General features: G+C 49.7%; 1 protein-coding gene across 4 annotated transcripts in view; it reads left to right on the top strand.

The window, feature by feature from the left end:
* MMP17 (matrix metallopeptidase 17) overlaps positions 1-20,537 on the top strand; it is a 66,902-nt gene that overhangs the window by 26,969 nt on the left and 19,396 nt on the right. For all 4 annotated transcript variants that reach the window (XM_074606567.1, XM_074606566.1, XM_074606570.1 and 1 more), the window contains exons 2-3: positions 15,940-16,072; positions 18,007-18,133. In XM_074606567.1, the coding sequence (XP_074462668.1) occupies positions 15,940-16,072; positions 18,007-18,133 (260 nt within the window). The remainder of the gene's footprint in view (positions 1-15,939; positions 16,073-18,006; positions 18,134-20,537) is intronic.

Raw genomic sequence — 20,537 nt, 5'->3', positions numbered from 1 at the left:
GCAGATCTGCTCGCACCGAGATGTCTGCATCCTCGCTATGGAAGAAAAGATTGTATTTACACTTGTGGCTGTGGCACGTAGAAAAAAGTAAAAAAAAGAAAAGGGGGGGGGGAGGGGGGAAGAAAAAAATGGAAGACCCCCCCCCCACCACCAACCAAACCCAAGGCTGAATAAAACAAAGCTGGTTTATTATTACAGCTAGACAGGTCTCAGCATCGAACCTGCTTAAAGCCGTTTGAAAGCACTCTGTGCTACCTTTGCATTCTGTGCGTTAGGTGTACCCCAAAACATCTTCTAAAAGGCAGGGCTGGAGCTGTAGAAAGCCGCAGGTGTCTGGAAAGGTCAAATAGTCTCATTCCCTGTGTTAAAGCGGGAATAACACTTAGTTACTGACATCTTTATAGCTCTCCTGTGCTCACTGCTGTTCAAGCACAGCAGCATCCTTCCTTTCCCAGTCAAAGCAGGAGGAATTGACGTGTTGATAAGGAGGAACAAGGGTTCACCCTGCTCTTTATGGAAAAGAAACTCATCACCTGCATTTCTGAACAAGCTCGTTGTGTGGTCAAGGCAAAACCCAAAGCAAGAGAGCCAGGAGAACCTGGTCCTTTGCCTTAGTTCCTCCAAGGACATACATGTCCTGTCTTGCCCCATCCCTGGAAACATTCCAGGTCAGGTTGGATGGGGCCCTGAGCAACCTGATCTAGTTGAAGATGTTCCTGCTTATGGACTAGATGATCTTTAAAGGCTCCTTCCAACCCAAACTATTCAGTGATGATTCTTCAACCTTTCTGGCAGGTTTCGTTGGCCTTTCTCCATAACAGTGTCTGTTGTAGTATCACCACTCCATGCCCATGAGCCCCAGGGGCTCCTCATCCCCATGGGAAGGTGTTTGGCTCCATCTGGGCTATTGCCCAGCTTTGTCAGCTTTGGAAAAAGATATGTTGGCAAATTGTGGGCAGTTTGTCTAGTCCAACCAGCAGTACCTATAGATTCCGTGGTTGTAGGATGATGCCGATTGCCTTTCTGTACAAGGTTCAGCAGGAGATGAGATTGTTGTCCTGGTATTTAGGGCAGGAGGCAGCAGGCCTGGATGGTTGGCTTCCGTATAGTTAACAAATGGTACTTGATATATACAGCTGAAGAGGATGGCAGCCCGCTCAGCATGCCGGGGCATGTCTCTGCTCCTGATGAAGAGCCGTCCTGGTGTTGCAAGGAGAGCGATTCTGCTCGTGACGTGATACGGATGGTCACTTTGACATTTTCAATCAAATGTGTTGACAGAGCTTGTGTCGTGAAGCTGAAGGAGTCAAAATATATGGGCCTTTAAAAAAAAAAAAAAAAGGGCAAAACAAACCCAGTGTGATTAAATGTATCCAATTTACCAGATGGATTTCTGCTCTGCTGAGCAGGATGGTCTGTTCCAGGAGTTTCTCTGCATTTCATATTCAGCTTATGTAGGAATGTGAGACCTCTCCATTTAATGAGTTTGATTGGTATCAAAAGTTAGTCTGCGTTGTTCCTGCTGGAATACGTCTCGGGAAGGGGCCAGGGAATGAATTTCTGCATAAATCTCTCTCGCGCAGAGCAGCGGCTGCCCATAACGGGAACCGTCTGCCTCGTCCTGCCATCACCACCGACACCCACAGCCCTCACAGAGGGGGAACATACTCTTGGCAAAGATTCAACAAGATAAAAAAAAAAAAAAAGTCCATTTTCCTTTATTACTTGTGCTATAGGGGTTACGGTATGAGAGGCAAACCAAGGCTCATGGGCAGGGGAGCGCGGCCGAGGGTTGAGAGGACCAGCGAAAGCTGGGCTGGTTGGATGGGATCCTTCTGCCTGGGTCTCGGCATGGGGCACATGGCTGAAACCCCTTCATCTCAATATCTGTCTGCAGTGCAAATAGATCTAATAGGTATAGAAAGCCTGGCTGTTTACGTGTAGAAAGGTGAAGGATGCCTCCAGCTGTGTCAGGCTGTATCAACACCGCAGAGGCCGCAGAAGATTGGGGATATTTTCCCATTAGAGCTTTTTCAAATATGTAAGTTTTATAATCTTTTTATTTCATCATTTGCCACCCAGTGGGGGAGAGATGATCTTTGTGCATAAATGTGCCTGTTGCCAGCCGTGCTGGGAAGGGGGTGTGCAGAGACGCAGGCTGGAGGGCGGTGGGGAAAGCGGGCTCCTTTATCACGAGCCTGGAGTGGCTTTTGATGTGTAAAATCGCAGGCACTGGCTTTAATTTGCACATCCCACCTTGGTGCGATCAGGACCGCAGTGAGCAAAGAGATGCTGTTGTAATTAAGATCAGGGTTGGATCTAAGGCACTGCACGGGGGCTACGGTCAGGCAGATGGCCATCGTGTTGGGACGAAGCTTGTTCCTGCCTAATGGCTTTGGGGCACCACTGCCCCCCACTCATCCAACCCCACATGAAAAATAATGCAGAGGTTTAGGGTCTGCAGGCTGGTGAGGAGAAGACAGCAGTAGTGGGGTGACCCTGTGGCCACGGACAAGTGGCCCCAAGACACCCAGCAGAAACTCGGTAGGTCCCCCAGGGATGCTGGTGCCCCAGGGTACCAACCTTCTGGAGGGGTTATTTGAAACTGTGGAGGGGTACGTCAGGACAGTGCATCCTTCAGCGCCTGGGTACCCAGTTGCCTGTCCCCTCAAACAGATATGAGCCACAACAACACCACTTTGTACTGTGTTCTTCAAGGGAATGTTAAAAGCCACCCAAAAATTATTTATTATCTGCAGCCTGCGCATAAAGCATCACCTCTGACTGAGGGATTGCCGCGCTGCCATGGCCGGTGCCATCAGTCACAGCAGCCACCTCCGAGGCCAAGCCTGGTCCCGCCCCTGCCAAGCTTCAGTTTTGGGGGACATTGTGTGGGATGAGGACCCCCTTTCTCTGTCACCTCCTTGAAGCCCCCTGGCTTCAACCCCACTTGCAGGAGCCTGGAGATGATCCTGAGCGCCCAAAATGCCTGTGTTTAATGAAGAGCCCTCGCTGCAGCCTGCCAGGTCGCTGTGTAGCCCACAGCTGGCACCCAGCTTCCTCCTCCCTCCACTACATGGTCCTGAGCTGCCCGAAGCACAGCAGGGGTCTGGAACTACTGGAAGATTTTCCAAATGGGGAAACTGCTGGTAATATTTCAGCCAGGGACACTTCCGGGCTTGGTTTGGATCCATCTGGTCAGCCCCTAGTTGTGAAATACTGCAAAGCTGGTGGGACCTTTTCTAGGGATGTTTCCAAAGCCACCCCGTGATGAGTGCTGGGGAGACAGAACTTCTCATTGCTGCAAGTGGGATGTGGGGTTTGGGTCTGGTTTTCCTCTGAACTACCTAGGTAGGACCTAGACAACAGTCATCTCATCCTTCCATCCATGGGGTGCCCGTGTCCCAGGGACAGGTAGGGTGGGAGCACCAGACAAAAAGCCCCTTGTGTCGCTGTCTGCGAAGCAGGGTCATGTGCTGCCATCGGGGACCTAGCACTTGCCTCCCTTTGCTGCCCCTGCCTCAGTTTCCCCATTGGTAAAACAGGACCTGTGTGAGGTTCCTCTGCTCTGAACATGCTCCTGAGAGCAACCCTGGGGTAAAAGGGACATGTCCCCTGGATGTGTGAGTTTTTTCTCCTGTGTCATCCTCATGAGTGAGAGCACCGCTGGCTCCTGATGTCTTACGTAGCCCCGGCAGCGTGTGGGCTCGGGAGGGAGCACCGAGTGTCTCCCCTGCGGAGTCGCAGTCATGGCAGGGCAGGAAGGGCAATTCCTGCCAGCAGCGGGAAAGAGCTGTGTCACAAACACCAACCTGTCTCCTCGCAAAGAGGGAAAAAGCTTGACTTTTCCAATCAGCTCATGCTTGACTGGGACAAAGCTGTGCGCGACTGGCCCAGGACAAAGCCTGGAAGCAGCTGGGCGGGGGTGAGCAAGGGCGAGCCAGACTGGTAGTACGTAGGCAGACCGTAGCCCGTACCCACGTTTCTGTTGGATAACACAGTGCAAAACATCTGCTCTCGACCTGTCCCTCGATGTGGCAGAGCCGCAGGTGTCAACGGTGGCCGGGGGCCCCGGTGTTCCCGGGGGGGTTTGCAGGAGGGGCGTCAGGCTGGAGGGATGTGCGGGTCCTTGGTGCCGGGGGGGTCAGTACCCTCATCCTTGGCCCTGGCACAGGAGGTGGTTATTGCTGTTTGCCCCACCGCGGTGCTCCGGTACGCACACAAGCGGTGCTGCATAATGCCATGTGGCGGGTAATGCCTGAAGAGGTAACAGCGCGTGTAGACATGCGGATTTATTATTATTTAAATTAGTATTTGGGGCAGGGGGAGTGCTGGTAAAAGCAGGTTCTGCGTTGCCTGGTTCAACTTGTTTGCCAAAGTCGGGTACTGTATAATTTGAATCCCTTTGGGGAGAAGTATAATCTGTTGGTTTGTTTGGCGTCTGCTTTGTTCTGGTTGTTTTCTGCAAAACTGCTTTGGTCCCAGGTCATGATTAATACTAGTTCTCCCTGAAAGCAGAGTCATCCTGGTAGCCACAGGAAAATGCCCTGGACTAGCCGGAGCAGGTTGAATTATTCATTTCAGTTAGTTTGTTTTAATAATTAAAGAATTTTTGTTATGTTTTGCAAATTGTCCAACGCTTTGTGGTAATGCAGGGCTCTTTATTGTTATCTGCCGCGGTTCTGCGGGTAATTTCTTCCAGCTCATACAGCCTGTGGGGTGCTCCTGGAGTACTTGTGCAGAGTTCCCGGTGTTTGCACCTGAGGGCTGGTCACCTGAGAATTGCGATATTATTGCTTCCTTCGATTTAATAGCCTTGCTCCTGAACAGAAGGCTCCCCTTTTTTTTCCTGTTTGCCAGTTGCCCACAGCATCAATAATTGTTCAAGATGCTTGTACAGCTAATAGAAAGAGCCCGTCAACAAGAAAAGCTCATTGTAGTACCGCTGTCTTAAAGAGACTGGGGGAAGCAGCAAAGCCAACCAGGTAGCAAACGTGTTGCTCCTGTAGTCACACAGATCCAGGGACAGGAGACGTAAGTGGGGCTTAATTCTCTCCCAAATGGATGCTCTATCTCACACCCCAGCACAGCTTCTGATTTATGGATTTCGTAACATCGGAATATTTTCACTGCTAAAAACTAAATGGGAAGATGCAGCCAAGATCCCATCTAAAAGCTGATGAGCTGCAGCTCAGGGACTGCGGCTGCTGTTAGCAGCCCTTGGGCCAGTCCAAGCACAGAGCACAGCGATGACAGCGTTGGAATTCCCAGTTTGCAGAGGACTAGAGAATTTCTGCAATCTCTTGAAAGTGATAGCGAGCCACGCCGTGAGCATATTTAAAGAGGCAGTCTGTGTCCTGAGGTTATCTTGAAAACCAAGCCTGCCTAGCTGGAGGGAAGCGTGATGCTGCAAGGGGAGGAAGGAGGCCACTGATCTCCCAGCTAATGAGTGGAGGAGGGATGTGCAGCTGAGTTGATTTATCAAGGTAAAATGTTGTTGGCTGCTGTAAACGGGGAAATAGTTAGGCTGTGCTGGAGGTTCAATTCTGAAGCCTGGGATGGAGGTGGAGAGCTGTGAGTGAGGACGTGGACAGGCCAAGGCAAACCCTGGTGTTACCGGTCATGCTACAGAGAGAACGTCCAGCCTGGAGCCCATCCTGGAGGAGACACTGTCCTAATAAAAGATCCAGTAAATGGAGTTAGTGAGAGATTTGTTTTGATGTATAGCAGTCTGTTCAGTTAGCTACCAGACGTGGTTTGTTTAATGACTGAAACTGAAAGAGTTGGAGCTCATCTCGGTGAGACTGGGGGAGAATATAGATTAAAGCCATTGTGTTCTCAATGCACCATTGACTTTCCCTACGTACCGTGAGCAAACGTGCCGTTCAGGCCCAATGAGATGGACAGGCTCATTAAGCAAAACCAGGACCTCTAAAGTCACCCCCTAGGAGAGCCTTGCTGTGTATTCTCACTTTGGTGAGGAGCATTTTGTACTTCTTTTAAAAGAATTCATCATTTTCTTGCTCATCTTGGTCCCAGTCCAGCTGGAGGACGGGAGTGTTTGGAAGTTCTCTGCACAGTCTTCTTGGGTGATGTCAGCAGCCCCACGTCGGACGCTCGGGAGGCTTGGAGACTTTAATTAAATGTCCAAACATCTGTGTACTGAGATGAACCAAACCCCCTGCGGAGAGCCCATCTTGCAGAGCCCTGAGCGTCCCAGCTCCCATGGTGGAGAGGGCTCAGGGAGCCTCCTGATGCAGGATTCTCCTTGGGCAAGGGGCAGCAGCTGCCCTCCCTGCCCACCCTCCTGCTGCACGGGTGAGACGAGGTGGAGGAGCGTGGGGAGAGCAGGGTTGAGGCACTCTCTGTTCCCTCCGTCCATCTCCAGCAGATGTTTCCTGAGGAGCACCGTCCAGCTGGCTCTGCTCACAGCAGCCCCTCGGCTGCTACGGACGCTGCTGAGTCTTGTGCAAAATTGTCCAGGAAATCACAGACATTCCCATGTCCTGTGCCCAGAAAACCTTGAATTTACAAAGTCTTGGCTTTGATTTTTCTTCATACAGAGAGGATGTGATTTCAGGGATGAGGCAACCTCTCACCATGATTTATAGCGCTGTGTTGAGCAGGGAAACCTCTTCCCTGGCTATGTGTGGACGGCAGCTGGGTACACGGGGAGGAGAGTTCTCTTGGGCTTACGAATGCTGTAAGAACTGTATCTGGTGACATTTAATTTAACCCTGTCACACCAGATCTGAGGTTAGGTTTGATGCAGTCGTACCTGTGGGCATGCTGGGAGCACGCCGACGAGTGATGCTGGTGGGGAGGGGGTGTGCTGGGGGAAGTGCTCCCCAGCTCTGGGCACCCAGCTGGCTGCTGGGCTCCAGCACAGAGGGGAGCTGGCACCCAGGAGAAACCCCTGCCTGGGGTTTTGTGTGAGCTTTGAACGCTGCAGATCACCAAGTGCAGCCGCTTCAAGAGTGGTCGGTGGCAGGTCTCATGGTTTCCAGTTGCTCCATCTCTCATGCTGGAGTTGGGCTTTTCCCTCCACCCTGCTTGGCCACTGTCCGTCCTACCTGGACTCATTGGTCAAGGCCATACTCTGGTTCGTCCTGCATAAATGGGGCCGGAGCAAGCCCATGAATTAACCCAACGCTACCACGCTCCATGATGCACACAAAGCTGGGCACAGCCTGGGGACCATCAGCACAAATGCTCTAAAGTGGATTTTAAAGCACATCCAAGCTCTGCTGCCGGTATTTATGTGCCATATGTTGCACTGGTGATTACTTATTTTGCTTCTCAATGGAATAGAGTATTGGGGTTGTTTAGATCACCCAGTGACGTTATTGGCCTCTGGGCCCACCAGAGGACTAGAACTTTTCACGTTTTTATTTTTGACACGCTTTCCTCTGTAGTGAGCAGGGCTGGGGGTCTTCAGGGAGAGCCAAAGTCCCAAGTTTGCTGTTTGGCACAGGGTCCGGCTGGTGGCATCTGTCACCGGGACAGAGTGCTGCCAGGGGAGAGCCCCCTGCGACCGCTGCAAACAGCCTCCAACTGCGCCCGCATGGACAGAGCAGGGTCATTTTCATAAGCCATGACAAGCAAGGAGTTACGTGGTTTAGAGCTATTTTTGCAGCAAGATAAAAGAATGCTAATTCACTCATTTACCTAACTTCCCATCACAGTTCAACAGACTATTACACGCCAGGACTTTCTTCTTTGCCTTCCTAAATAACTCATTGATGAAAACGGATGTTTCACTGTGACAGGCAGCATTATGCAAAACTAGGGCTGATTTAAAAACAGAAAACTATTCCCATTAAAACTCCTTTTTGATGGTCATGTGGAGTTTCAATTACACACATTTTTTTTTTGCATCGTTCGTTGCCTTTGAGTGGAAATTTTCAGCATGTGCTGAAAACCCTCCAGGGATTGAAGGCCTCCCTAAAGCCCTGGTGTACTAAATCTCCACCACGAAAAATACACATTTATGTTGAAAATACAGAATAAACTGCTCCTCGTTTATATGTTTTGTCACTTTTTCTTACTCTGAAAAGAAACCTAAACCAGTTGTAGTAAACATTGTTCAGCACTGCGCTCTTCTGCCTGTCTTCTATGGGTAGGAACTGGTTCTTTGATCTTCAGTTCAAAGAGGTTGAAAAGGCTGTTTCTGCTGTCTGCAGAGAATTTCCTTCTGCTTCTACAACATCTCTTGATTAACTCTGCGTTGCTGGGAAGGCCCTCGGTATCCATCCAACCAAGGAGATGCTAACACCTTGTGTTAACACCTACTGCAGAGTGGATGAAGTTTGCTTCCAAGTCACGACAGCCTTCTCCCGTGCCACACCTAGCCTGGTGGAGGACGTCATCCCCTGACGCCCAGGAGAGCGGTAGCGCGAGCAGAGCCCTGCCAACGAGCGGTTGAGCCTACAGGCAAGACCTGATCATGTCCGACAAGACCTGCAGGCAGCCAAGTTGGCATCCAGTTGCTGGCTGGGAAGCGAGCCGTGCCGGAGCAGAAGTGTTCTCCATCCTTAATGACCTGGATGTCCCAGGTCTAATGGCATCGAGTGGTGCGATTTGTCCCTTGCCAAGGGACCTGCTGTCTTCAGGACTTGTAGGTTGTGGCCTTTTGCAACGCCGCTGTTGTTAACCTAATAGAACATTTAAAGCAAAGGGGAGGGAGAGGAAGTCATTAGCAGCTGCATTAACTTCTACCCTGGATTCTGTGCACAGTGTTCGCTCGAATTAAATAGCTGTTTGGATTCAAGCGACTCCTCCAGCGTGAGCTAATGAAACTGGTCCCGCAGTTCAGCAGTGGCGGCAACCAAAATCCTGGTTGTAATCCAAACTGCAGTTTTTTCACCTAATGAATTAATTACCTGATTATGTGCGTGCGATAGCTCATTAGAGAGGTGCGTGGCAACCTTTGGAAGGAAATTACTGGCTTTGCGTGGCCCGGAGGCCGTTACATCGCAGGAGCGCGCTCCTCGGAGTATTGCAGCACCATATGTGTTGCTCTAATTAATGGGCGTTGTTCCTGGGGTCGTTTGATCTCAGGAAAATGACTGTAAAAATTTGAATACTGTAAACCTTTGAAAACACGGAAGAAAAACTCAAACAGCCAAAAGCAATTTCCTTTTAATCCAGCTTGTGGTGGCGGTGATGGTTTTTTTTGTTGTTGTTTTTTTTTTTTTTATTTTAAAAGCTTCCACCCTATTTAATGGTAGCTGCAGAGATAAAGTGCAGTGTAATTTGGAAATTAGTTCCGGATGTTTGAGTTGTAGCTTTATTTTAGTAATCTGGGTCGTTAATTTTGTTGAATAGCGTGTTTGGATTTTCTTGCCCTGCGTGTGCGAAGCGCAACTGCATCCAGGGTATAAAGGGACTTCCAGCAGGAAAGGGAGCTTTCAAAGTCCTCTCCCCCCTGGGTGACCCTAAAAAAACAAAGCCCTTTTCTCTGTGGTTATGGGGCGTGGACGGCAGGAGACGAGCGCTGGGGTGGTTTGTGCAGGACAGCGGGAGGGACCTCACTGGCACTGCATCCCCCTGTAAAGCCAAGGGACGGGTTTGGGTCAGGGTAAGGGTTTAAGCTCTCAGCTGTGACAGGAACCTTTTTAAATGAATAAAAGCAACTTGTGGCTTGATTAATGAGAAAGGTGCAGTTTGGTAAAGCTTTTCAAGGAATATTAATGAAAAGGATCTTTTGAGTGAAAAAATGTACTACTGCTTAAGCCTTGAAATGCCCTGAAAATTGGCTAGAGTTGGAAGGGACCTCAAAGACCATCTACTCCCACCCCCTGCCCTGGGCAGGGACACCTCCCACCAGCCCAGGTTGCTCCAAGCCCCGTCCAGCCTGGCCTTGAACCCCTCCAGGGATGGGGCAGCCACAGCTTCTCTGGGCAACCTGGGCCAGGGGCTCACCACCCTCACAGCCGAGAATTTCTTCCTGATATCTAATGTAAATCTCAGTTTGAAACCATTCCCCCTCATCCTATTTGCTACACTCCCTGATAAAGATCCCTCCCCATCTGTCCTGGAGCCCCTTTAGGGCCTGGAAGGGGCTCTGAGGTCTCCCCCGAGCCTTCTCTTCTCCAAGCTGAGCCCCCCCAGCTCTCTCAGCCCGTCCTCACGGCAGAGGGGCTCCAGCCCTCGCAGCTTCTTCGTGGCCTCCTCTGGACTCACTCCAACGGGTCCATGAACCTCTTATGTTGGGGGCATCCCTGAGCAAAGGGAATGTTACAATCTCTGCAGGATTAAGGCTGTGTTTCCCCCTGTATGTTTATGCAACATCAGGCAAAAAAAAACAAAACAAAAACCAAAAAAAAACCCAAACAAACAAAACCCCCAGATTTTCTGGGGCTAAGCTTTAGAAACATGGTCATTATGACAATACAAGAGCAGGCAGAAGCACAGAGCTGGCTTGGGTAGAGTTTTTCTGCTTATCCTGATTTCTGTTTTGCTGTTTATCCTGTTTATCCTCTCCTTGTTACCCTGAACTAGTTTGTCTTCTTGTAAATGCCAACCTACAAGCCTTAAAAAGAAATAATCAGGAAGAAAACTTGCTGACTGAGTCTTTTTTTTTGCCTGTGGCAGTTGAATAAGCCCATCAGCTTATATAATATTAATATTTGTAAAAGCAAACCTACAGAGCTCATAAATCTTCCATAAAAGAGGGACAATATCTTACATCTATTTTAAAATGAAGCAGGTAAGTGGATTCTAGGACAAAAGGGTATTGATACAAAGGAAGTGGATAAATGAAAGAAATGAAATTGCCGTTTTAATCTGAAAATTGGCTCTGCATAAGTGATACCAGAGTTTTCACCGCTGCCAGCAGAGCCAGCGTTTTGCTCTGGGTCGTCCCTTGGCCCTGGAGAGCTCCAGTCCCTGGCTGCTGCCACAGCAGCCTTTTTTCCCTGATATTCCATTTAAGTGGGTTAAGGAGTGAAAAAAAAGTCCAAAATTGAAACAGGGCTTGTTTGCAGAGAAGGCTTCATTACCATTTTTCCGAACTTTGTGCCTTCTCCAAAAGAAAAAAAAAAAGTGCAAAAAAAATTCTGCCGTTTTAGATTTTGTTAACCATTTTTTAAGGGAAGAAGCAGGCTTTTCCCCATTACGCTATGCCACAGCAATATGGGAACCCAGAGGAGGAAAAAAAAAAAAGAACAGCTTATTTTTAGCCAACCAAGTGAGCAATCTGTCTCCAAACACACGCATGCAACAGCGACGCTGCTGCATCGCTGTTAACACATTCCCTTTTCAAAGGAAAACTGTGTTTTGAAGCAGTTGCTTTAAGACGTCTTTTATTGGGTACCACCTGCTGTGAGATGAGTGGGGTAAAATCAAACCATTTAAAGATTGTAGAGCTACATAGGAGGGAAAAAAAAACTTCCCCCCCCCAATTTTTCTTCATTTCTTGAGTTGTGTTGTCTGTGGATGGCTGGTCCCATGAGACCGCAGGGGATGGGGCATGGGCAGCACCCTGGGAACCTCCATTCCTGGTGCCTTGGTCCCAAGGGGTGAACGTGTTGCGATGGCTTTTCCCTGCTGCCCAGGACACAGCGTGAGTCCCGGCATCCCACGTGGGGCAGGGTGGGATCTCCAGCCCCACGCAGGGATGGTGTTTTGTCAATAAACATCCCGGCTGTGGTTTTTAAAGTGTATGTATGTGCTTCTGCTCAGCGCCGAGCACTGCGAGAGCTCTTGCTGGCAGCTGTGTTTATCCAGCTCAGTGGAGGTGCAGATGGGTGGGTGTCTTTGGATGTTTTCACCAGGCATGCAGTTCTTCCTATTTTTCCTTTTTTCTTTCTTTTGTTTCCTGGCCCTGAGCACAATGGGAAGCCTTTTGTTCTGTATTGCCCGGTGGTGGAGATGGATCAGAAGATCCATCGTGGACATGGCTCTGTCCCTCCAGCTTTCCCCAGTCCCATCTTGGCCAGCTCCCAGCACCGGAGGAGAAGACCACGGTGTGGGTCCACTCATGGTGATGGCAGTGAAACGCGTTGGATGGGTCTGGCCCAGCAGCGCCCCACGGTTGGGGTAAATCAGATCAGGGGACGGACTGCCCCAAAGAGTTCCCAGTGTGAGCAGACAGACCAGTAGATGGGAGACCAGGAAATACCATTACAAGTATTTCATAGATAAGAAATTGGGGGACAGAGACACGAGGTAATTCCCACAAAAACCTAGCTGGGATCCCGTGAGCCCCAGACCAAGGTAGATACCCCAGGCCATGGCATGAGTCATTCCCAGCTCATCTCGGAGCTGGAAGATGGTCAGGCATTGGCTCAATCTGAATTTCTTGGTGAAGCAATTTTTTTTTCCTTTTAAAACAGGGAGTTGCTGAAGCTGAATCTTCTCACGGGATTAGGTCAATTCATTTTACGCAGCATATTTTAAAGGAAAAGTTTTTATTGTGCCAAGTCAGGCAAGAAATATGTTCAAAGAATTTTAGCATTCAGCTCAAATCACTAATTCATTTAAACATTTTAAGCTAATGAGAGTTGGCAAAAAAGCTTTTTTTATTAAAAAAAAGGTGGAAATAAGAAGAAGGGAACATGTTGAAGTTATCTCAGTGGAAAATATTTTCATATTTTTCATTTATGGAAGTTTATAAGTTTAGCTTTTGTCCTAATTAAGGACAAGAAAATATCTGAAAAGTTTTCACAGGGCACACAGATAACTAGCCAGGCAATTCCTGATGGTCTTTCTCATCTCCAAGTCCAGCTGCGTTTTCCCTAATGAAGTTTTCTGCCACAGCAAAGGTGGAATGCAAAAGTTCAATATTACAGATCAGGTTTGCTTACAAGGAGAGAGGAAACTGCCCAGAACTCGTACACTGGAAAAGAGATGAATGAGAATGATATCACAGAGGTCTATAAAAGTGTGGAGAACCTGAGTAAGGCACGGTAAACATGATGGTCTAGGTGAAAAATCACAAGCAGGGAAATCAGTGCTTGCAAGGCAGATCAGGTGAAGGATTTGTGCTATCTACCCATTCCTTCCATCTTTTCTTTAGGGAGCTCCCCATTTGCTTTGATGTGCCCGCTTGTGTTTGTGCTTTTTCTGTCCCTTTGGGTTAAGGAAGAGAGAAGATCTTGCCCTGGCTGCAGCCAGAGCAGTGGGACCTTTGCTGGACCTCACCGTGCCTTTGCTTTCCCTGGGCTTTTGCTGCCACCCCCTTCTCCAGGAGGCCCTGAGCAAAGCTGAGTTATGTACAGCATCGGCTCCACTGTCATTAGAGAATAAATGACACTGTCTCCATGGCCAGGGAAGAAACCAAATTAAACCCCACCATCCTCAACAATTGATGGGCCGGCTGCCGAGCGCTGTGTCACAGCCGATTTCTCATGAACAATCAGGGGCGAATCGTATCTCTAATTTCTGTCACAAATGTTTTTGCTATGCAAAGGGACAAATAGGAGCAGGGAGAAGAGGAGGGAGCGCTTGGCCTGGTCTTCAGCCTGATGGCAAGGGAAGGCTGCGACGATGCTAACACACTCTGAGCACGGTCATGGCTAATGAGGTTGCATTAAGCAGCAAGAAATGGCCAGATAAGCTGCTTTCTCTGGCTGTAACAACACACCACCCTGCTAAAATAAGGCAACTGGAAGGAGGGTAAGGAGGGAAGTGAATTGCCGGAGACAAACCCGGCACAGGAGACCATGTTCCCCAGTGGAGAGCCACACCAAGCGCGGGGAGATCTGTCGTAAAGCTCTGTAAGTGTGAAACTGTTTAATTGGCTTTGCTAGAGAGGGGCTGTGGCATTCGGGGTGGCCACCGCAGGTGACACCGGGCTATGAGACATTCAGATTGTAACGATAAGCAGGTACCGACTTTTGGCACTAATCTGACTACAGTAAATTTGTGGCGTATTGACTGTGGTGGAAGTCTAGATCAATATCAGTCTTCAAGAGGCTCAATAGGTCAATGTTTCTTTGATACAGATAAAGAAAATAGAGGGTAGGTGTTTATGGCATTCCCTGCGTGTGGCATTATTATTCTTTGCTGATCCTTCTGCCGAGGTAAGGGAGGGGAGCAAGAAGGAAGGTAAGAAAGGATTTAGAAAGATAATTCACCAGACGTCCAAAAAGCGGTTGTAAGAAGGAGATTTATGGTGGTTTTTTTCATCAGTTTTCGGCTGAGGAGAGTAAGATCTTCATAAAGTTATATTGTCCTTTGAAAGACAAATTTCTATCAAATAGCGGCCTTGGTTTTAATGAGGCGTCTGTGGCAGGGGGGTCGCTGGCACGTGGCTATGCTTGCTTAGGATTTGGCAAATAAGGACATGCAGGTGTTTCACAGGTCCCCGCTGCTTTCTGGTGGTGGTAGAGATACCCATGGCTGGCTCTAAATGCCTTGAGGCAACTGGCGGAGAGATGGTTAAACCAAGGCATGTGGAAATTTTGTAGAAGAGGGCACAGAGAGAAAAGCCATTTATTTCTCCTCTTAAATAAATCAGGCAGTCCTGTCAGGGGCTGCAGGTGACTGAGGTTTTGGCTTCACCATTAGGTCAGTCCTGGCATTTCTTGTGCTGCTGGGATGAGCGCGACTCTGCTGATTTATACCCTCGAACAAATCATCTGAAGTTGAGAAACCTGTTACCATTATCAATGTGACTTTTTTAGACTGTTTTTTTTTAAATCCAATTATGGTTGGATTTTCTTTTTTTTTTCTAAACGACGAAAGCCATCAATCACCAGGAATGACTTTTTGGTATTGGCCAAATTTTAGGGGAAGTCTGTTGAAGGGTTTTGCTCTGCACCCTGTCGCCATACCCCTCCCTGCCATGGTAGGAGGGCAATGGTACTGCTGGGAAACCACTGGGTCTCGCTGGGACAGTGTTTCAGTTCCTGGAAGCTGAGACTTTGTACCCTCAGTGCTCGTGTTGCCTGGGAACTGGTGGGAAGGGACCAAGCCAGGGTCCTGCAGTGGCCTCCAAGGAAGTGGCTTGGTGTGTTACGTCTCCATGGCGTTTTTCTCCAGAGGGCCTGGGTTTGTGTCAGTGCTGAGATCATCCACCCTGGGTCTGGAATGATTGCATGTCTCAGAGTGGGGTTGGAGTCTTCATGGTTGGGTTTGTTTCCAATCAAAATCTTGAAGTCGTGAAGGTCAAGATAAAACAAGTCACCCTCAAGCCATCAGGGTGTGTTGAGGGGACTTGGATCACAGGGACATCCTCATCCTCATGTCCTGGCTTTTCTCCACCAGGTGAAGGGAGCCTCTCCTAAGCTGTTTGCATCCTTAATACGCTGTCATCCCAAAGCTTCACCGCCCCAGCCATGCATGGACTGGAAAGCAGCAGAGGTCGCAGGGGGTCAATTAATGTCCTGGGGGACAGGAGAAAGCACATATGGTCAGAGAGGTCCGACCAAGACAAAGTTGAGCAAAACCCATCTGCTCTGCAGCCTTGGCCAGGGGTCGGCGAGGTTCCCCGGTTGGATCCTGGGACTCTCCCCAAGACCCCTGTGGGCTCCCACTGGAAGGGAGGTCCCGGGGGAGGCGGCATTGCCTTGGCACTCGTGATGGGCAGTTTTCCTCCCCTCGCTGTGCTCAGCCCTGCAGCGGAGTCTCCAGTAAGAGCTGCTGGTGTCCAAGGCGGGAATTGAAGGTGCCCGTGTGACCCTCGGGTTGGGGCTGTGCTGCCGCCGCTATCAAAGATGGTCTGCAGCTGGGTGGGAAAATTAGATGTCACCCTTGGAATGCGTGAAGGTCGACGGATCCCATTACTGAAGTGATGTGTACAGATCCATCCTGACACGTCCATTTGTTAGCAGGGACCACGCAGTTTGATGGGGAAATCGGGTATAAACATGTAAATGGGAAAAGGATTTCCAAGCGGAACGGACGGGACCTTCAGAGCATCTTTCCCTGTGTTATATATTTCCTTCCTTTCCTTTTCTCATCCCCCCTCCCTCCCTTCTCCTTGTTTCACAGGACTGGCTGACGAAATTTGGGTATCTGCCTCCTCCGGATCCTGTCACAGGACAACTGCAGACGCAGGAGGAGCTCACCAAGGCCATCACGGCCATGCAGCGGTTCGGGGGGCTCAAGGCGACGGGAGTCCTAGGTCAGTGGCTCACAATCCCTCCTCTCGCTGGTGCAGAGGGATGCAGGGACGGCTCCCTGCCCATCCCAGGAGGAGAGGGGACTGGCACTGAGTTGTGGAATAGCATCATCTCCAGGAAAGGCTCAGGCGGGTGTAACATACGGCCCAGTTTGCAGCTGTAAGAGTAATTACATGGCTCAGGTGCTTTGTTGCCTTGTGCTTTCAAGAACCTGAGGCAAGCAATTATTTCACCAGACCCACACACCCTTGGGGTTCCCGTCGTGCTTAAAATAGCTTAAAATAGCTTTTGGTGTGCTGAAAGAAAAAAAAAGAAAAAAAAGAAGAAAATAAAGAAAAATAGACAAGGGAAAAAAAAGACAGAGAAGGGCTGATAGCTTGTCCTGTTCAAAGCTTTAATTGCAGCATTGCATTGAGTTGAACAAAAGTCCTGATTAAGCCTCCCACTTTGTATGTGTAGATGCTCTGGTTTCTTCACCACTGGGGCACAGCGCAGGGGAGGCAGGAAGATGGTGTGGCATCACCCAGGCGCTGCTCACTCCTGCCCGTGACACACAGAGCCACGAGGTGCCTGCGGAGGGTCTCCTTGGCTCTCCCCGAGCCGCAGCGGCTCCGGTTGCCCCCGGTCAGCAGAGAGCCCGTCACCCTCCCCGGTGGCCAGTGGGGCAGGGCAGTGGGTGGCTTCTGCCTGACGTGGTGGCCACATCTGGCAGGGAGGGAGCAGTCCAAGGCCAGGCTGGAGTGACACATGTTCCCCGGCATGGCCAGGGTCATTCCTCTCAATGCCCTCATTGAGGGAAGGAGAAAGCCAGCATTGTCCCGGCCCTCGGAAGGGCGCCCGTCTGCTCTCCTCCCCTCCCTGCCCAATGCATGGCCGCGACCTCCCGCCACGTGGCCAGCTTGCTTCCGCTGCTCGGGACAGAATTAGCGAGAAGCTGCTAATTAGCAGGCTGGTCTCCACCCATCCCAGTGCCCCGGCCACCCTCTGCCTGTCCCCGGAGCAGCTGCCACCTGAGCAGCCGCTGGCCGCATCCCATCACTGGGACTTTCCCTCCCCGCTCTTAATGGAGCACGTGCAATTATTTCTCTTCCAACTAATCACAAACTGCAGGAGGCCTGGGAGCAAGGGTGGCCTTTTGAATGCATTTACGTTCTCATTTTTGGAGGGGGTGTTTGAAACAGGCCGGGGGGGCTGCCCTGGGCAGCTCGTGTGTGGGGTTTGCTTTGCAAACAAAGTGTTTAAGTAAAGAGGTAAAGCCAGCACGGAAAACGCGAGAACGACCAACTCGTCTGCCTTTCAGCAGATGAGAATAGGAGCTTTAAGCTTTCATTCAGTTTTAAAAATAAATAAGAAGGAATATGAGCATTTTCCAAATGAGCTCCTAGCTGGAAAGTGGTATAGTTTATTTACATGCGAATGTTTCTCTGCTTTGTCAGGGGACTAATGGGGAATTCAGCAAGAGACACCAAAATAGAATAATTAAAAAGTTATGTTTTAAAATATAATCAAAGCTGCCCACAGGTTGTTTTCCACACAAGATTCTGAGATCTGTAAAGTGTCACACCAGAGGTAACCTGCTGCATTTTCCCCTGAAATGAATGAAACTGTCCATTGACGCTCACAGCAGAGCTGGCACCTCACCCCTGCCGGGGGTGTCGTCTCCCCTTGCCTCCTGGCAGCCCCAGCTGGTGGCTGCTTTGAAGAGATGGGCTTTCGGCAGGAATTGCTGCCATGGGTGAGGGCATGGAGGGGGCTCAGTGCCCCGTGGGTGGCACCACGGGTGACGCTGGGGCCGGTGCCATGTCCCAATGTCTCCCCAGCACTGCCTTTGCTCCGCTGCTGCATCCTCAGTATTTCCCTTCCCTTTTCCCTGTCCGCCCTGGGATTTCCTAACCCACCATTCCCATGATTTCTATTATTTCTTCCCTAACCCTAGACGAAGCCACGCTGGAGCTGATGAAGACCCCGCGCTGCTCTCTGCCCGACCTCGCCGCCGTGGAGACCAGGAGGAAGCGATTCACACAGGCTCTCACCAAGTGGAGCAAAAGGAACTTGTCCTGGAGGTAGGGATTTGTCCTCCGCTACAGAAATCTTGTAGCGAAGGGCTTGTCCCACGCAGAACAGGGCCGAATACGGCTTTGTGATGCGTTTAGGTGTGAGATGCTAAAACGTGTGCCCCCACAGACTATTTATTTAAACTCTTCTCCTGCTAATTCCAACCTTGATTTCTTGGACCCACTAGGTCGTCGGCTGGGAATGGTGTGGATTTGGCTGGTGGATTAGCTGTGAGCTTTTTGCTGCGTTGCAATGGTTAGAGCATCGTTTCTGTTGTGTTCGTTGGGACTTTACACTTTCTCAATCAGCTGCCACAGACTTGGCTGAGCAGAGATGGGGCTTCTTCTCTCGCTCCACCTGAGCCTAAGGGTTGGGAGCATTTTCTGGGTAATAGAGCCACTTTTTTTCTCCTATACTCCTTGTTGCCACAGGGAAGTATTTTCCCTTGACAGCAGGGAGCGACACGTGTGGGTCTCTCTGGACCTGCAACACGCAGAAGTTCAGGTCCAACTTCCAGAGACGCTGCAGTCACGCTGCAGGTCAGGGTTGGCAAACAAGCTGATCCCTGTCCCACCGAGACTTGTGCTTTTTGGGACCCGTTTTTCCCTCCTCAAAGACCATGTGCTGCAGTGATTATTCTGCCAAGAAAGGTGAGCCCCATGAGGTGCTCATACTATCCTGAAAGCACGCGTGGATGCTATGGAGAGATCTTGTTATTAATAATAAGCTTCTCTTTGATCCTGGCATAGTCCCTAGAGCGAGTCCACCTCCCACTGCAGTAACAGATCTCGACTTCTCTGTTGCTGTTGACACGTGTTGACATTGCGGCAAATCTCCTACCAGGGATTTGCTCCATGTTCCAGCACATCCCTCTGAAACCTTACTTTCAAGAAAGATAAACATAATTCAGCTTCAGTAAGAAACAATTTTGGCTCGTGTAAGTCTTCTTGTAGTGAAGTGTCTCAGTTATAGAAGCCCAGCCTATCCCCCTGTTGACCCCTGTTGATGGGTAAGAGGAATAAACATATTTTGGAGCAGAAACAGTCCCTTTGGGTGAAAAAATAAAACCTGCCCTGATGTCCTGCGAGCTGCCAGAGCCAGCACAGGGGGATGGCTTGTGCACAGCCCTGACCTCGGCAGCTCCTCTGAGCAAAGCTGGGCTGGGCAAACCCGAGCTACATCCTGCAGCGGGGCAGACACGGTGGCCGGGCGGTCGCGGGCAGGAGCCCAGCGCTGCAGGGACCACCAGGGCTCCGGCCATGCCGGCAGAGTGTCCACAGTCCCAGGCTGGAGCGAAGCGTGGAAGGGGAATGGGGTCAGGCTGTTCTGGTGGACACTGCGCTGGGGCATCCCCCACCCCCTTGGAAACTGTGATGCTGCAGCAAAGATTGCCATAAAAAAAGGGGTTTACGTCTGAGACAGTTTTATACGTATGATATAAAAAAAAAAAATCCATCTCCCGACAAATTCATTTCTGCCTCTTATTCTTTGATCCTTTCCAGGATCTTGGCTCTTGTTCAAGAAAGGGCTGTATTTTATAACTGGAGGTTGTATAAGCCAACAGAAGGCTATAGCATTATAGAAAGTCCAACATAGTATTTACATCCAACACTTGACATTAAAATAGCTTTTTTGAAACAGCCATGAAAGTCTGCCAATAGAGACATAAAGTTTTACATGCTTACCTCTTACACATTGATTGAAGATTTAAAAAAAAGAAAACAAAACCAAATTCTGGTATGCCATGCATTTAAAAATTGAAGAAAAACCTGAATAATTGCAAGGCTGGAATAAACAGTTAAGCAAAGCTCTACAAAAGGATGATCATGGGATAGGCACTTGCACTGATGGAGAAGGCAGCGTTTGGCAAACAAAATTTTATAGGCATGCAGATTGCTTGGGGTTCTTTTTACTCTTGAGTACAGCCAGCCTGTGGGACGGGAGGGCTCAGGGAGCAAAACGGTACAGGCTGCATCCTGTGCATCCCGGTACAGCCTCGGAGCATCCCAGTACAGCATCAGACACACACAGTCTTCTGTGCCTCATCTCCATGGGAAGCTTCCAGGATATTACAGCATATAAATCTTCTTTTCATGGGATTTTTAAAAATTATTTTTATTTTATTTTTTCTGCATTGTACATAGGTACAAAGACACTCGGTAGGCTGAAGAGGTGGCAGTGGGATGGATTCGGGAGCGGGGTGCGGGGAGCGGCGTGCTGCGGATGCCCTCTGCTGGCATCGGCGCCAGGAGCTGCCCGCAGAGAGTTCGCCCTGGCGTTTGCAGCCTGGTTTTTCTTTTGATAATTTTGCTTTGTTGCTGTTGGTTATGCCCCGCAGAAAGGGGAGTTCACAGCTGGCATCTCCGTCTCTTCCCAGGCGCTTGCTGTCTCCTTGTGGTCACGAGAAATGCA

This window comes from Larus michahellis, chromosome 13, assembly GCF_964199755.1.
Source record: "Larus michahellis chromosome 13, bLarMic1.1, whole genome shotgun sequence".
Taxonomy (NCBI): Eukaryota; Metazoa; Chordata; class Aves; order Charadriiformes; family Laridae; genus Larus; species Larus michahellis.
This window is presented reverse-complemented; position numbering and strand designations above follow the sequence as displayed.